The sequence below is a fragment of the Rhincodon typus genome, chromosome 8 (genome assembly GCF_021869965.1).
Source record: "Rhincodon typus isolate 14 chromosome 8, sRhiTyp1.1, whole genome shotgun sequence".
NCBI lineage: Eukaryota > Metazoa > Chordata > Chondrichthyes > Orectolobiformes > Rhincodontidae > Rhincodon > Rhincodon typus.
In genome coordinates this window covers 6,490,149-6,503,994 of record NC_063339.1, presented here as the reverse complement: position 1 = coordinate 6,503,994, position 13,846 = coordinate 6,490,149, and the positions used below count along the sequence as shown (strand labels likewise).

The 13,846-nt window shown below is 39.7% G+C and overlaps 1 protein-coding gene across 1 annotated transcript in view; it reads left to right on the top strand.

Moving 5' to 3' along the window:
- The window catches only part of ttc7b (tetratricopeptide repeat domain 7B), a 301,097-nt gene that overhangs the window by 141,978 nt on the left and 145,273 nt on the right, over positions 1 to 13,846 (top strand). Inside the window, exons 9-12 of the mRNA XM_048599973.1 lie at positions 1,207 to 1,324; positions 5,138 to 5,195; positions 7,078 to 7,150; positions 10,679 to 10,839. Coding sequence (XP_048455930.1) covers positions 1,207 to 1,324; positions 5,138 to 5,195; positions 7,078 to 7,150; positions 10,679 to 10,839 — 410 coding nt within the window. The remainder of the gene's footprint in view (positions 1 to 1,206; positions 1,325 to 5,137; positions 5,196 to 7,077; positions 7,151 to 10,678; positions 10,840 to 13,846) is intronic.

The following is a 13,846-nucleotide window of genomic DNA, read 5'->3' as shown; positions in this document are numbered from 1 at the left end:
GAAGGGTCTAGGCCCGAAACGTCAGCCTTCCTGCTCCTCCGATGCTGCTTGGCCTGCTGTGTTCATCCAGCTGTACACCTTGTTATCTCTGATATTTTCATGATCTTGATTGAGGGATGAATATTGTAGAACTATGATGAGGATAGTGTAGAACTTGACAAGGACATAGGTTGGTGGAAGGGGGTTTAAATGAGATGTGTGAAATAGTTCATTTCAGTAGAAAGAACACAGGCACTAAAAAATAAAGCATGCAGTTCTGAAAGAGATGCAAGAGTTGAGGGACCTGAATGTACTTGTGCTTAAATCATTAAAGTTGATAGGATAGGTCGATAGAACAGTTAACAGACGAAAAGCTCTTAAACTTTACAAACATAGGCATAAAGTACAAAATCATGGAAGTTGTTAAACTTTGTATAAAACACTAGTTTGGCCTCAAGTGGCACATTTAGTTCCAATCTTTGCATCATTCTTTATGAAGAATGTGAAGACCTTAAAGAGAGTGCTTCAGTACATAAAGGTAAAGTTGCCATAGTCCTATCAGACCATAGGCTGCTTTCTGTTTGGAGACTGGAGTTGGTTAACCTGAGGTCATCACACCTGAGGTGAAGGTAGAGGTTGAGAAGGTGATCTCAGCCCAGTGCAGGAATTGAACCCACACTAGTGGTGTTATCTGCATTGCAAACTAGCCGTCCAGCCAACTGAGCTAATTGACCCAATTCAGTCAAAGAAGTTGAGACTATTTTCTTCAGATAAGATTAGGTTTAGAGGAGATTTGACACAAGTATTCAAAGTCATGAGTCTGAACAGGGTAAGGAGAAACTATTTCACCGGTAGAAGGATCAAAACCAGAGTGCATAATTTATGGTTTTTGGGGCAAAAGTAGCAATAAAGACATGAAAACAAGAACAACTGTTACAAAAATTTGGTTGGGATCTGAATGCAGCGTGTGGTGGAAGCAGACTTGATCAATGTATTCAAGAGGAAATTGAATCATTTCTGTAAAGGAGATATATCCAGTGTTATGGGGAGAAGAGCAGTGACACAAGGTGAATTGCTCCTTCAGAGAACCAGCACAGGAATGTCCAGCCAGATATAACCATTCTATGTTTTCTGGGAATGTGGATTTACAAGCTAGCAAATTTTTTGCCCTTTCTTGTCATAACATTGTTTTTTTAACACGATCTCTGTTTTTGTTTTCCTTTCCAGTTAGGAGAGGGTGAGCAGTTTGCTAAGATGGTAACAGAGATGAATGAAAAAGATCCTGAATTTCGAGCCAAAGGTTTCTTAGCTCTTGGCTTGACCTACAGTCTCCAGGCCACAGATGGTAAGGGCACCATATAAAGTCGCAAAACTTGGCAGCATGGCCTCATGATATATATAGTATCATGTAGTCCTCCCTGTATTCGCATGGTGAAATTGGGAATTACTACTGTTTGCTACTCTTAACTTGTCTTTTTCCCAGAACTTCAAAGCTGTATAGCTCCTTATCATCATGCTTTTTCTCCTACAAGCATTCAACATCCAAACCTGACACCACCTAACTTCTGCTTTGTTAGACTTTGTGGTATCCTGCACAGTGACCATTGGGGTTTGGCCACTCACCTTGAATCCTTAATTCAGAAAATGTGCCAGGCTCACTATATCATGTTTCAAACCATTTAAAAGTAAAATACTGCCAATGATGAAAATCTGAAGTAAAACAAAGTGCTAGAGTAACTCAGCAGGTCTGGCATTATCCGTAGTAAGATAAGTAGAGTTAACCTTTCGACTCCATTGAGCCTTCTTTGGAACTGGAGGTGGCTGGAAAATGATGGTTTATATGCTGTTGACGGAGCAGGAAGAGGAATGAGTGGAACAGTTGGTGAGGGTGTCCAGAGCAAACCCAAAGGAAGTGTTATAGGTATTAAAGATAGATATAGATACAAAGTAGATGTGATTGATAGATGTGAATAGTTGAAAGTGGATCAGCTTTGCTGAGAGCAAACCCATACCATCAAGACACCTGATGGAGGATAATCAAAATGGAGGATTGAGTTCATGCCATGAAGCTCTTGAACGCAGTGTTGAGCCCTGAAAGCTACAAGTGTCTAAGCAAAAGTGAGATGTTGTCCTCTCGCTAGCGTTAGACTTCACTGGAACACTGCAAGGTGTAAATGTTTCATTTTCCGGTCCTCTTCAGTTCCACAGAAGAGTCACTGTATTTGAAAAGTTAATTCTGTTCCTCTGGCTGTAGATCTTGCTAAACCTGCCGAGTTTCTCCAGCAGTTTGTGTTGATGTCTCAAACCAATTTGGGCAGGAAGAAAGGAAATCAGTTTCATCTTTCATAGTTCATGCACAAACAACTTTCAATTTTTAATATAACACCTCAGTTGTGTCCTCAAGTTATCTCAAATTGGCAGGACACAAACGGAGGCTATTTGGTCCATCGAGTGTGCACGAATTCTGTCAGAGAACAATCCAGTCAGTCCCACACCCCTGCTGTTTCACCATATCCTGAATTCTTTTTCTCCATGAGGTAACAATCTAATTCCTTTTTGAAAACTACAATTGCATTTTGGAACCTCAAGTATTTAATACAATTGTTGACAGCTTAGATGACAGGACAGAGTGCTTCATAAGTTTGCAAATGGCACAAAAATTGTCAGCATTTTAACAATATAGGAGGAAGCATGAAACTCCAAAGGGAGATAAATAAAGTGAGTCAAGAAGACTGTGACAAATGGATTTTAATATTTTTGGATGTGGGATCATCCACTTTTGATCTATAAAGGATAGAACAGCAAAGTACATTCTAACTGATGGAGAGTTAGAAAGAGAAAAGGTCAAAAAGTAATTGGGGATCTGTGTACATGAACAGATACAATACAGGTATCAAGAACAGATACAAAAATCATCAAAAAGCTAAATACAATGCTGGTTAGTATAACCAGAGAACTGCAATAACAATGGGTTGGAACTTTTGTGATGGTTACTTTACAGACACCTAGGGTGCAGCTGTGGGCACCACACCTTAGGAAAGACACATTGGACTTGGGTACCATGCTGTATGCCTCAGCAGAATGATAACTAGCTCTCACTGTTAAATTCGAAGGATCGAATACAGAAACTAAGATTGTATCCTTGCAATTTCAAACATGATGGGGTGATTTGATTTAAATTTTCAAAATACTAAGCAGACTATCTAATAGGACTGGACAGGGTAGATGCAGGGAGGATGTTCCCAATGGTAGGTGTGTTCAGAACCAGGAGCCACAGTGTGAGGATTTGGGGTAGGCACTTTAGGACAGAGATGAGAAGACATTTATTCACCCATAGGGTGGTGAGCCTGTGGAATTCAGTTGATGCCAAAACATTGAATGTATTCAAGAGGTAACTAGATGCAGCACTTGGGGCGAATGGGATGGAAGGTTATGGGGAGAAAGCAGGATTAGGCTATTGAGTTGGACAATCAGCCATGATCGTGAAGAATGGCAGAGCAGGCTCAAAGGCCCGAATGGCCTCCTCCTGCTCCTATTTTCTGTGTTTCTACATATATAACTTTTATTGCTGCTGGGGAAGCCAGAGCTAGAGGACATAGTTTTAAAACTAGGGCCACGTCTTTCAGAGTAAAAGTAGGAAACAGTCCTGTATAAAAAAAACTGTCTTCCACAAATGGAAGTTGACGCTTGATCAATAATTTAATTATAAATCTGAGGTTGACAGATTTCTGTTAAGTAGAGGTACTAAGGAATTTGGACCAAAGGTAAATTTATAGCATCATCTTGTTGAGTTGCGGAACAGGCTCAAGGAACTAATTTGTGTTCTCCTGTTCGTATGAATTGGTATTCATAACCATATCAAACAGTGAATCCTGAATCCCAATCTTGATTGCTCTCATGCTTCTTGTTCTTCTGCCAGTCATCTTTGGTTAACAGCCCTTCAGCCATTAGAAACAGGATCCCCCTGTTTACTCTGTCTCCTTAAATGTATATGCTTCTTTAAAGTTCCTCTTAGCCTCAGATTCTCCAGTCTGCCCATATAACTGGAACCACTTGTGTAATTGACTATCAAGGATGGGCATGGGGACTTCAGTCACAACTTAGGCTAGGCAGGGTTGCTCACTAGTGTTTGTGTTTCTGGATATTTGCAATATTTGTGGATTTTTGCAATATTCCATTCATGTCATGTGTTGAATTTCCCCAGGCCTGTGAGTATTTTCCTTCTTCAAGCTGTCCTTTATAATTAGTGACTGCCTTGTCGCCTCATCCAGTTGTCCCAGCAGCTACTGATCTTGTCTTGCCCTCCCATTCTCTCTTTAATCTCGTACAGATTTTGGTCTTTCTAAGTTGTAAAATCACAATCCTTACTGAATCTGGTGGACTTGAACATTGCAGTTCCCATGCTTTGCCTTCAAGCCCTGGAAATTTTACTCCACTTATTAAAAGCTATGTAGTACACGATGCAAGTACAAGTACATTTTGTGGTCCCAGTTAGGGGCTATTAACTTCCATTGTATGTATCACAGGAGGATATGATCACATGATCTCCCACCTAAACTCCACAGTTCGACCTACGCAATATGTTTGTGACCCGTGGCCTTTCCCACGTCGATCAAAAAATAAACAATTCCTTCGTTACTTGATTGAATCATTATTGACTCAGTTAAACAGCCTTATTTTTCCTCCCATCTCCAATTTCTTTTAATGTCCCTCCAAAGTTGCCCACAACAGTCTTCAGAAATCCTGGAGATGTTGGGACAATTCAAGACTGCTACCACATCAAAGACTTTCTCCGCTTGCCCAACCCAATCAGTGAAAGTGTCGTAACTATTTTCTCACCTGTAATATTCCAGTCCATCTTGCCTATTTTGGATACCAGCTTTATCACTAGATGTTCACCTGCTCAGTCTTGATTAACAAAATACAAAAGCAAAATATTGTGGGTGCTTGAAATCTGAAGCAAAACATGAAATGCTCAGCAGGTCTGGCTGGATCTGTCAAGAGAAAAATAGTTACCATTTCAGGTCTGTGACCTTATGTCAGAACATGAAGCTGCCAGATCTGCTGAATATTTGCTGCATTTTCTGTTTTGATTTCATTCTTCAATTCCTGGTCTGTGCTCATTTTATTAACAAGTCATTGATTTTTTTTTTCAAAGCGACATTGAGAGGAATGCAAGAGGACCTCCAGAAAAAAGCACTTGGAGCATTTCAGAGGTGCGTGTTTTAAAAAAGAAAGTAAATAAACACCTTTGAAAAGTGTAATACATAATTTTTACTGTTACCATGACAACTAAAATGGATGAGGTATTTTGCTTGCAACCTTTAATCGCACTCAACACTTCTGTGAGCTCTCCAGTGGAGAGCAAGCACCATTTCTGTCTACGAAGTAAGTGCTAGCAATTTTTAGCCTATTTTTAGGATTAATGGGAGCATATATTTTTGTAGGTGTCTGACAGTCATCATTTATGGCAAAAGGAATGTCACCAGAGCAAGGAGGTAAAGAAGTGGGAATGATGTTCTTTTTGAGGTGTCTGTCTGCTCCCCATGGGAGGAATGTTAGCACTGAGAAAGCGTAACAGACTTCTTTGAAGTACAGCAGCTGCTTAGTAAAGTTTCTTCTAAACTTGCACTAGTTGCGCTCTCAGAAGACCATGGCATACTGCTTATGCACGTTACATCACCTCGACTGTGGCCTTCCACCATAGCGAATTTGAGAGTGACATCCCAAACTGCAAAAGTATTAAATCAAATAAAGCCAATTCCAGAGGTGTAAAGTACATTGGAAAATTGGATTAAGAGATAAGTAAATACTTGAGGAAACATTTCATAATGCTGAACAAATATGCCTTCCAATGAGAAATAAAAACTCCACAGAAAAATTGATCACTCTGTGGCCAACCAAAGCAGTTAAAGGATATTTTAGATTTTAAAAAATGTCTTATAATGGTACCAAGAAGATTAAAAAGTGTAAGAATCATGAATGTTTTGGAAGCTATCATATGATGATCGAAAGTTGATTAAGGGGAAGGAAGTGGAATATGAGAATAAACTAGTAGGAACTATAAAAGCAAATTTTAAGAGCTACTTGTAAGTAAAAAAGTCAAGAGTGGCAAAAGTAAATTTCGATCTCATAGAGTCTAAGACGGGATAAATTATAATAGGAATAAAGGAAATGGCAGAGAAAATAAACAAATATTTTATCTCTTCACAGTATAAATCACAAAAATTGCTAAAGGTTCAGAAAACTTAAAGTACTGTTAGTAATAAAGAAACTAGATCCTGGCCTTGCCAGGAATTCTTTTTTTTTTTAAAATTCCACATACTGCACTGACAATACCGTTTTGTGTTAGCAGAATTTTTGTTTTCTATCCAGTCATCTGCATTAATAAATATGGTCCCAACTGTCACAACTCACTGGTGTAGTGCACTGGAAATCAGACCTTGCTATCCCCTAACAAAAACAGAAATTGCTGGAAAAGCTCAGCAGGTCTGGTAGCATCTGTGGAGAGAAATCAGAGTTAACGTTTCAGGACGAGTGACCCTTCCTGCTATCCCCTGTTCAACAAAGAGAATTTGAAAAGTATGGGCCAATACCTCTGGATTTCAGAAACTGAAATTAGTTTGTTCAAGCATCATAGGTCTGAGAAGGCTTTTCAGCAGAATGATGAAAGGGTGTTTCCCCTTGCTGGTGAGCCTAGATCTAGGGAACATTGACACAGGACAAGGAGTCTGGCATTTCAGACTGAGATGAAAAATTTCTTCATCAAAGAATTGTGGACATTGTATTTCTCAGACACAGAGAGCTGTGAAATCTTAGTTGAGTATATTCACAGCTGAGAATGCCATGGTTTTGAATTCTCCAGGGATAATAGGGATTAAGCAGAATTGAAATTGAAGATCAACTGCAATCTTCCTAACTGGTGGAGCAGGCCCAGTGGCTTGCTCCTGCACCTATTTGTGTTTTTATTTTAAGTAAATACTAGCAGGAAAGGAATTTTAACTACTGTAGTGTATTTCCTCTTTAAATTGAATTTCTCCGACAAAACCGAGTCTTTAAGTTCTCACTGTTGCCTTTTCTGTCACTTTTGCACCCCAGAGCTCACGGGTTATGTCCAACTGATCACCAGGCTGCTTTCTATCTGGCTCTTCAGCTCGCTATATCAAGGCAGGTGAGTTCTTGACATCACACCTTGGTTTCTTTAACATGTTCAGTGATTTGCAACTGTTTTACAGTTTCAGAGATTAAGTTATTCCAGGGACTGATTGATTTATTGTCATGTGTACTGAAGTACAGTGAAAAGCTTTGTTTACGAGTAGTACAGGCAAATCATAGCAAGCAAGGATATACAGATCAAAAAGACTTAAACAGAGGCATACAGGTTACATTGCACAGGGCATATGCTAGGTGAGAATTTAAGTTTAAAATTGTAGCACGGTTATTAGAAATGTTAGAGTTAGATCTGCTATTGGGAGCTCGCAAGGAGTCGCACGGTGTCAGCACCATCATGAACTCCGTCAATATTAGGGGTAGAGTATAGAGGATGAGATATGAGACTAACAATTCAGAGATCATGAGTTCCGATCCTATTGTGGCATGCTGTGACTTTGATTTTAATAAATCTGCTGATTTGTGGTCAGGAATATTGTCAAGATTCTTGCATTGATTCAACTACAAAACGCTCACTGGTTCATTAGTCTCCTTCAGGGAGAAACTGCCACCCTTACCTAGCCAAAGCTATACTCCTTTAGGGATGAGTGAGCATAATATGATAGCATTTATATTATGTTTAAAAGTGAATCTGAACCCAGGGATGTTAAATTGAAACAAAATAAATTATGAAGGTATAGCGGGCAAATTGGCTGTGATGAATTAGAAATATACTTTTAAAAAGTATATAGGCAATGCATTTAAAGAATTGCAGCATTTTTCTATTCCTTCAAGGCACAGAAACCCCAAAAATTAGTCAACCATGCCAACAAAGGAAGTTGAGAATTCTACAGGTTTAAAAGAAAAGGCCAATAAATTTGCCAGAAATTGGAATAAAATTAAGAATTGTATGGATTTTAGAAGACAGCAAACAAAGACCATAGAATCCCTACAGTGTGGAAGCAGGATATTTGGTCCATTGAGTTCACACCTACCCTTTGAAGAGCATACCACACAGACCTAAACCCCTACTCTAACCCTGTAACCCTGCATTTCCCATGACTAACCACCTAGCCTGCACATCCCTGGACACTATCAGCAAATTAGCATGACCAATCCACCTAACCTGCAAATCTTTGGACTGAGAGAGGAAACCAGAGTACCCGGATGAAACCTACGCAGACACAGGGAGAACATGCAAACTTCACATGAGCAGTTGCCAGAAGGTGGAATCGAACTGGGTCCCTGGTGAGCAGTGCGAAGTAAAAGAATGTATGAATGTAAACAAACAAAGAACATGAGAACACAATTAAATCTTCTATTAGCATGTAAAGAAATTAACTCAGCCAAACGTGGATCTATTCCAGGCAGAGTCAGGAGGCTTTATAAGGGATAATAGAGAAATAGTAGAGAAGATAAATAATTGTTTTTATGCCACTCTTCACTTAGGAAGATACAAGAAATCTCTGAGAATTAGAGACCCAAGGACCAGAGAAAATGGAGAATTGAAGTATGTCAGTTTTAATTAAAAGATGAAATTAATTGAACTGAGGGTTGTTAAGTCCAGACCTGATATTCTCCATCCCATAGTGTTGAAAGAGGTAGCTATGGAGGTGGTGATTACATTGGCCATCATTGTTCAAAATTGTATTCCTTAAAACTCAGAAATTGGTGAATTTTTGGATTTCTCTACTTCGTGGAGCTGTGGAAGATAAGTCTTTGAGTATTTCTGAAGAAGGGTCTAGGCCCGAAACATCAGCTTTCCTGCTCCTCTGCTGCTTGGCCTGTTGTGTTCATTTTAGCTCTACACCTTGTTATCTTTGAGTATGTTTAAATTAGTGTTACACCTCACTGAAGTAGTGTGCAGGAAACTGAGCCCAATTACTCCTGGAGTTAAGATTTAAAAATTTTTGTAAAAGTGTACAAAACTCCCTAACTTACCTGTCTTTTAGACCCATATTGACAAAGCACAGACCTAGTTTCTGTACTTAACAAAAATGACTTTTATTGCAAGACTCGATTCTAGCTACGGGTAAAGAATTATGAACCATCAACTTATAACTCTACCAGTTAAAATGATAACCCCTTTATAAAACTCTCTCTACAGAGACACACAGACAGTCACAAAGAATTGTGGGCAGAGGGAAAGACTGGAGTGCAGTTTGGTGAGCCCTGTCTTCCTGGATTGTCAGGACTTGCTGCTCCTTGATCTTCCTTCTCCAAGTACTTTCACTTGTTTGCAAGAGGCGCAAAATAACTGGTTCATACTTGTAAAGCCTCTGACTCCCATATCAGTTCACAATCAAAACTGCAAAGCTAAAAAGATATAGGCTTTACACTAGGCAACAACAGACTGTCAATGACAGAAAGGGATATGCAGTTAGTGAAAGAAAAAGGCATCAAAAAGGATGATCAGCCCACCATCATAATGAATGATAGAACAGGCTCAATGGGTTGAATAGCCTACTCCAATTGTGTTTCCTGTGACTCGAATCCAAGTGCTCACTCCTCTCTGTAAGCTGTACAGTAACTCAAAAGGTAAAAAAAATTTAAATGGGATGTCCACCTAAATTACTGGTATACACAAAAAAGAATCACAAGGAATGTTGAGTGTCAGCATTTTTTAAACCTCATTCATTTGGTGTGGGCATTGCTGCTAAGGGCAGTATTCTTTATAACCCATCCTTCCTTGGGAAGATGGTAGTATGCCACATTTTGAAGCCCACCGTGATTATACCTTAGTCATCATGGGTGAGTCATTCTAGGGCAAATAAGAGTCAACCACTTTTCTCTGGATGTAAAGTCACAAACAAGACAAATGGATAAAGATGGTGGATTTCATTCCCAAATGGAAATGGTGAACTAGTTGGGCTTTTCTGACAGATTGATAATTAGATGGTCATCATTAATAATTCTCATCTTGATTTATTTAATCAGTTAATTTTAAATTCCATTGTTGTCATGGTAGCTTTTAATTTCCTGTTTCCAGATTATCAGACTAGACTCTGGATTCCTAGTCCAGAAGTGTAACCATAATACTATCATAACCAATTTGGTTGCCTCTTAATGACCAACTTTCCAGAGCAGTTTAAAACTGCAGTCTGTAGCAATCAAAGTTTCTTATTCCTGATCTTCCTGCTACTCAGCAACACATTCCGCTTTCTCCACTAGGGAAAGTTTCAGGGGGTCTCTAGTAAAGCAGTAGCAGTTATGACTTTGGTTCTTGATTTTCTCAAAATAATATCAATCTGAAAAAATAGGCTACCAATTGGACATCTATCCCAGAGAATATTTAAACAGTTTTCTTCAGTATAAAGTCGGGAGAGATGTATGGTTACCTCTGACTTGCCTAGCAAGTATCTTTGGCCTTTTTCTTTCGTCTGGCTTGTCCACAAACCCATGCTTGTCTGATCACAGGAATCAAATGATTCAGTGTTTGTAAATCATGGAATAAGACTGAAAACAGCTGTAAATTGAGCACAATACTTTCAGAGGGTTTCACTCTACTTTAGGCCTTATTTACTGTGTAACGCCAATGTATTGTTTTCAGATCCCAGAAGCGCTGGGTTACGTTCGACAAGCTTTGCAACTGCAGGGAGATGATGTGAACTCCCTGCACCTACTGGCATTGCTTCTTTCAGCACAGAAGCACTATCATGATGCTGTAAACATTATCGACATGGCACTGAGTGAATATCCTGAGCACTTCGTGTGAGTACCTAACCTTTTTGGTTCTTTGATTTGATTTATTATTGTCACATGTACCTAGGTACAGTAAAATGTTAATGGGGAATCAATAACCTTTACTGCAGCACGTGTCATTGTGAGGTTAAAAAAGTGTACTCACAACTTGGTCTTCCTATTTGACACTGAGCTGGGCTTTCAACAACATAACAAAAACAGAAATTCCTGGAGAAACTCAGCAACTCTGGCAGCATCTGAGTGAAGAGAAAATAGAGTTGACATTTGGTCCAATGACCCTTTGTCAAATCTAGTAGAAGTTAGAATAAGGTGGCATATATGCTGAAGACAAGGTGGGGGAGTGGTTAAGGAGTAAGTGATAGGTGGTGACAGAACCCAGAGGGAGAGCAAGATAGTTGGGCAGACAAAAGGATAAATAATGGTAAACCAGCAAGAAAGAAAAGTTCCAATCCAGATTATAAGTAGATGAAAATGGTTTGGCTGCGCTGAAAGCAGCTCGTGATGTCAAGGGTAGGTAAAGGACATGGTATTGTGCTGTCATCAAGACTGCCTCCTACCATTCTGGTGGCTTCAACTGTCTGTGCTCCATCTCGGATCATCTGTGTCCCCATTATAAACTATATTAACAGTTTAGACTTTGGAGTAAAAACCATAATTGCTAAATGGAGCAAAGGGGCTGGAAGTGTGGGACAATGGTCAGAAAGGCTCTGCTAATTCCCTATGCATCACAACCTCTCCTGTTCCAGCCCAGGTTGTCTTTGGTCAGCCTGCTTTTGTTTTTACCATCTGGTAGTATCTATTCTACTGCCTGTCTAGATGTGGTATATCTGGTTGACGAGACTTGAGTCCTGCAAGCCTCAAGTTGTGTTTCCATCCCAGTGGACAGGATCTGACCAGTCCTTGGTAGCACCTCTTCATTGGTGATGTCTCTCCGTGTGATGCCATGATCTTGATTAGGCAACATTGGTAAAAGGTGTTTCACTTAGTTGGATATCTTTGCTATTCTGTTCCATATCTTGCTAGCCACAAAGGCACATAGAGTCGCAACTTGATGGCCATGATGATGGTGTTGGAAGCCTGAGCCATGTGCATTTAAAGGGAAGCTGACATATCGTTTCAAGATATTCACTCACGGGATGTGGGCACTGCCAGCATATATTGCCCTGCTGTAGTCTTTGGGATATCTGGATGCCTACAATGCTGTTGAGAAGGGAATATCAGGATTTTGACCCAGTGACAGTAAAGCAACAGTCATATATTTTCAAGTCAGGATGGTATGGGGCTTTGAATAGAGCTTACCATACATCATCTACCCTCATCCTTCCAGCTGGTAGGGGTTTGGTCCAGGCTGCTGTCTAAGGAGCCTTTGGTAGGTTACTATGGTGCATTTTGTAGATGTTACACACTACTGCACGTTGGTAGTGGATGGAGAACCAATCAAACCATGAGTTTTTCTCCTGGATGATGTCAGGCTTCAAGTGTTGCAGCTGCACTTATTCAAGAAAGTGGAGAATATTCCATCACATTCCTGACTTTACTGTTCTAGATGGTAGGCAGGCACTGGGAGACATTTGTCCACGGCATGTTCCCAGCCTCTAACCTGATTTTTTATTTTGCATGGCTAGTTCAGATTTTGGTCAGTGGCAGCCCCCAAGATGTTGATAGTGGGGAATTCAGCAAATGTACTGCCATTGAACATCAAAGAAAGATGGCTAGCTTCACTATTGCTGTAGGTGGTCATTGTCTGGCACTTGTGTGGAGTAAATGTTATGCGCCACTTAAGACCATAAGATACATTGGCCCATTTGGCCCATTGAGTCTGCTCTGCCTTTCAGTCATGGCTGATGTATTAACAGCCCAAGCTTGCGTGCTGCCCAGATCTTGCTGCATATGCACCTGGGCCATTTGAGTGTTTGAGGAGTTATGAATGGTGCTGAATATAGTGCAATCAACAAATAGTTCTACTACTGACCTTATGATGGAGGGAAGGTCAGTGATAAAACAGCTGAAGATGATTAACTCCTGCACATGACTGAAGTGGTGGAATTTGAATCTGTATGAGAGGTAAAAGGATGACTGTTAACTGGAAGCTGTGATCAGTCAGCTTCTGTGCATAAAGGTGTTATGTGTGGCATTGATTCAGTATCTGGAAATTGAATCAAAATAGGAAGGTGAAAAGATTACAGATGAAACAGCATCATGTACTTGAGTATAACTTTGCCCTTCCATTTTAAAGAGTAGCACAAAACAATGTGTTACAAACTTTGCTATGCTTAAGTTGTCTCTCCTAAACAAGATTGAAATTAAATCCAAACTAGATAAACAAAGCATCTAGTTAAATTTATCTCTGACCAAGTGTTTAATCACTCCTCCTAACATCTCCTTTGATCCAGTATTAGTTTTTGCCTGAATACTCTTGCGTGAAATGAAATGTTTTGCTACAATATCAGTCCAATACAAATGGGGAGGTGGTGGTGTCATGATGATGTAGCTGGATGAGTAATCCACAACAAAGGCTAATTTTCTGAGAACACAGGTTTCAATCTCTCCATGGCTGACGGTGAAATTTAAATTCAATAAGAAACTGAAATAGAAAAGAAGTTAACATAATGGTGACCACTAAACCACTGGTTTGTTCTTAAAAACAGAATTTGGTTCACTAATCAATTATCCTTACTAGGTCCCACAGCAATGTGTTAAACTCTTAACTGCCTTGTGGGCAATAAATACTGATCTATCAGCGATGCCAGCATCCCATGAGTAAAGAATTTGAGTACTTTTGGGTTATTCAAGAAGACCCATTCCTACAATATTTAACATCATGCCTGAAAGGTACTTTCTAAGTCATGCAGTTCCAGATGTGGAACAGTGGAGATTTTTCAGTTACAGTCGTGCTCTGAACTACAATCTCATCAGACTTTAAATAAAATTCTCTGGCCAGTTTTGTTACATTATGAAAACAAAGTTGCTGGAAAAGCTCAGCAAGTCTGGCAGCATCTGTGAAGGGAAAAACAGA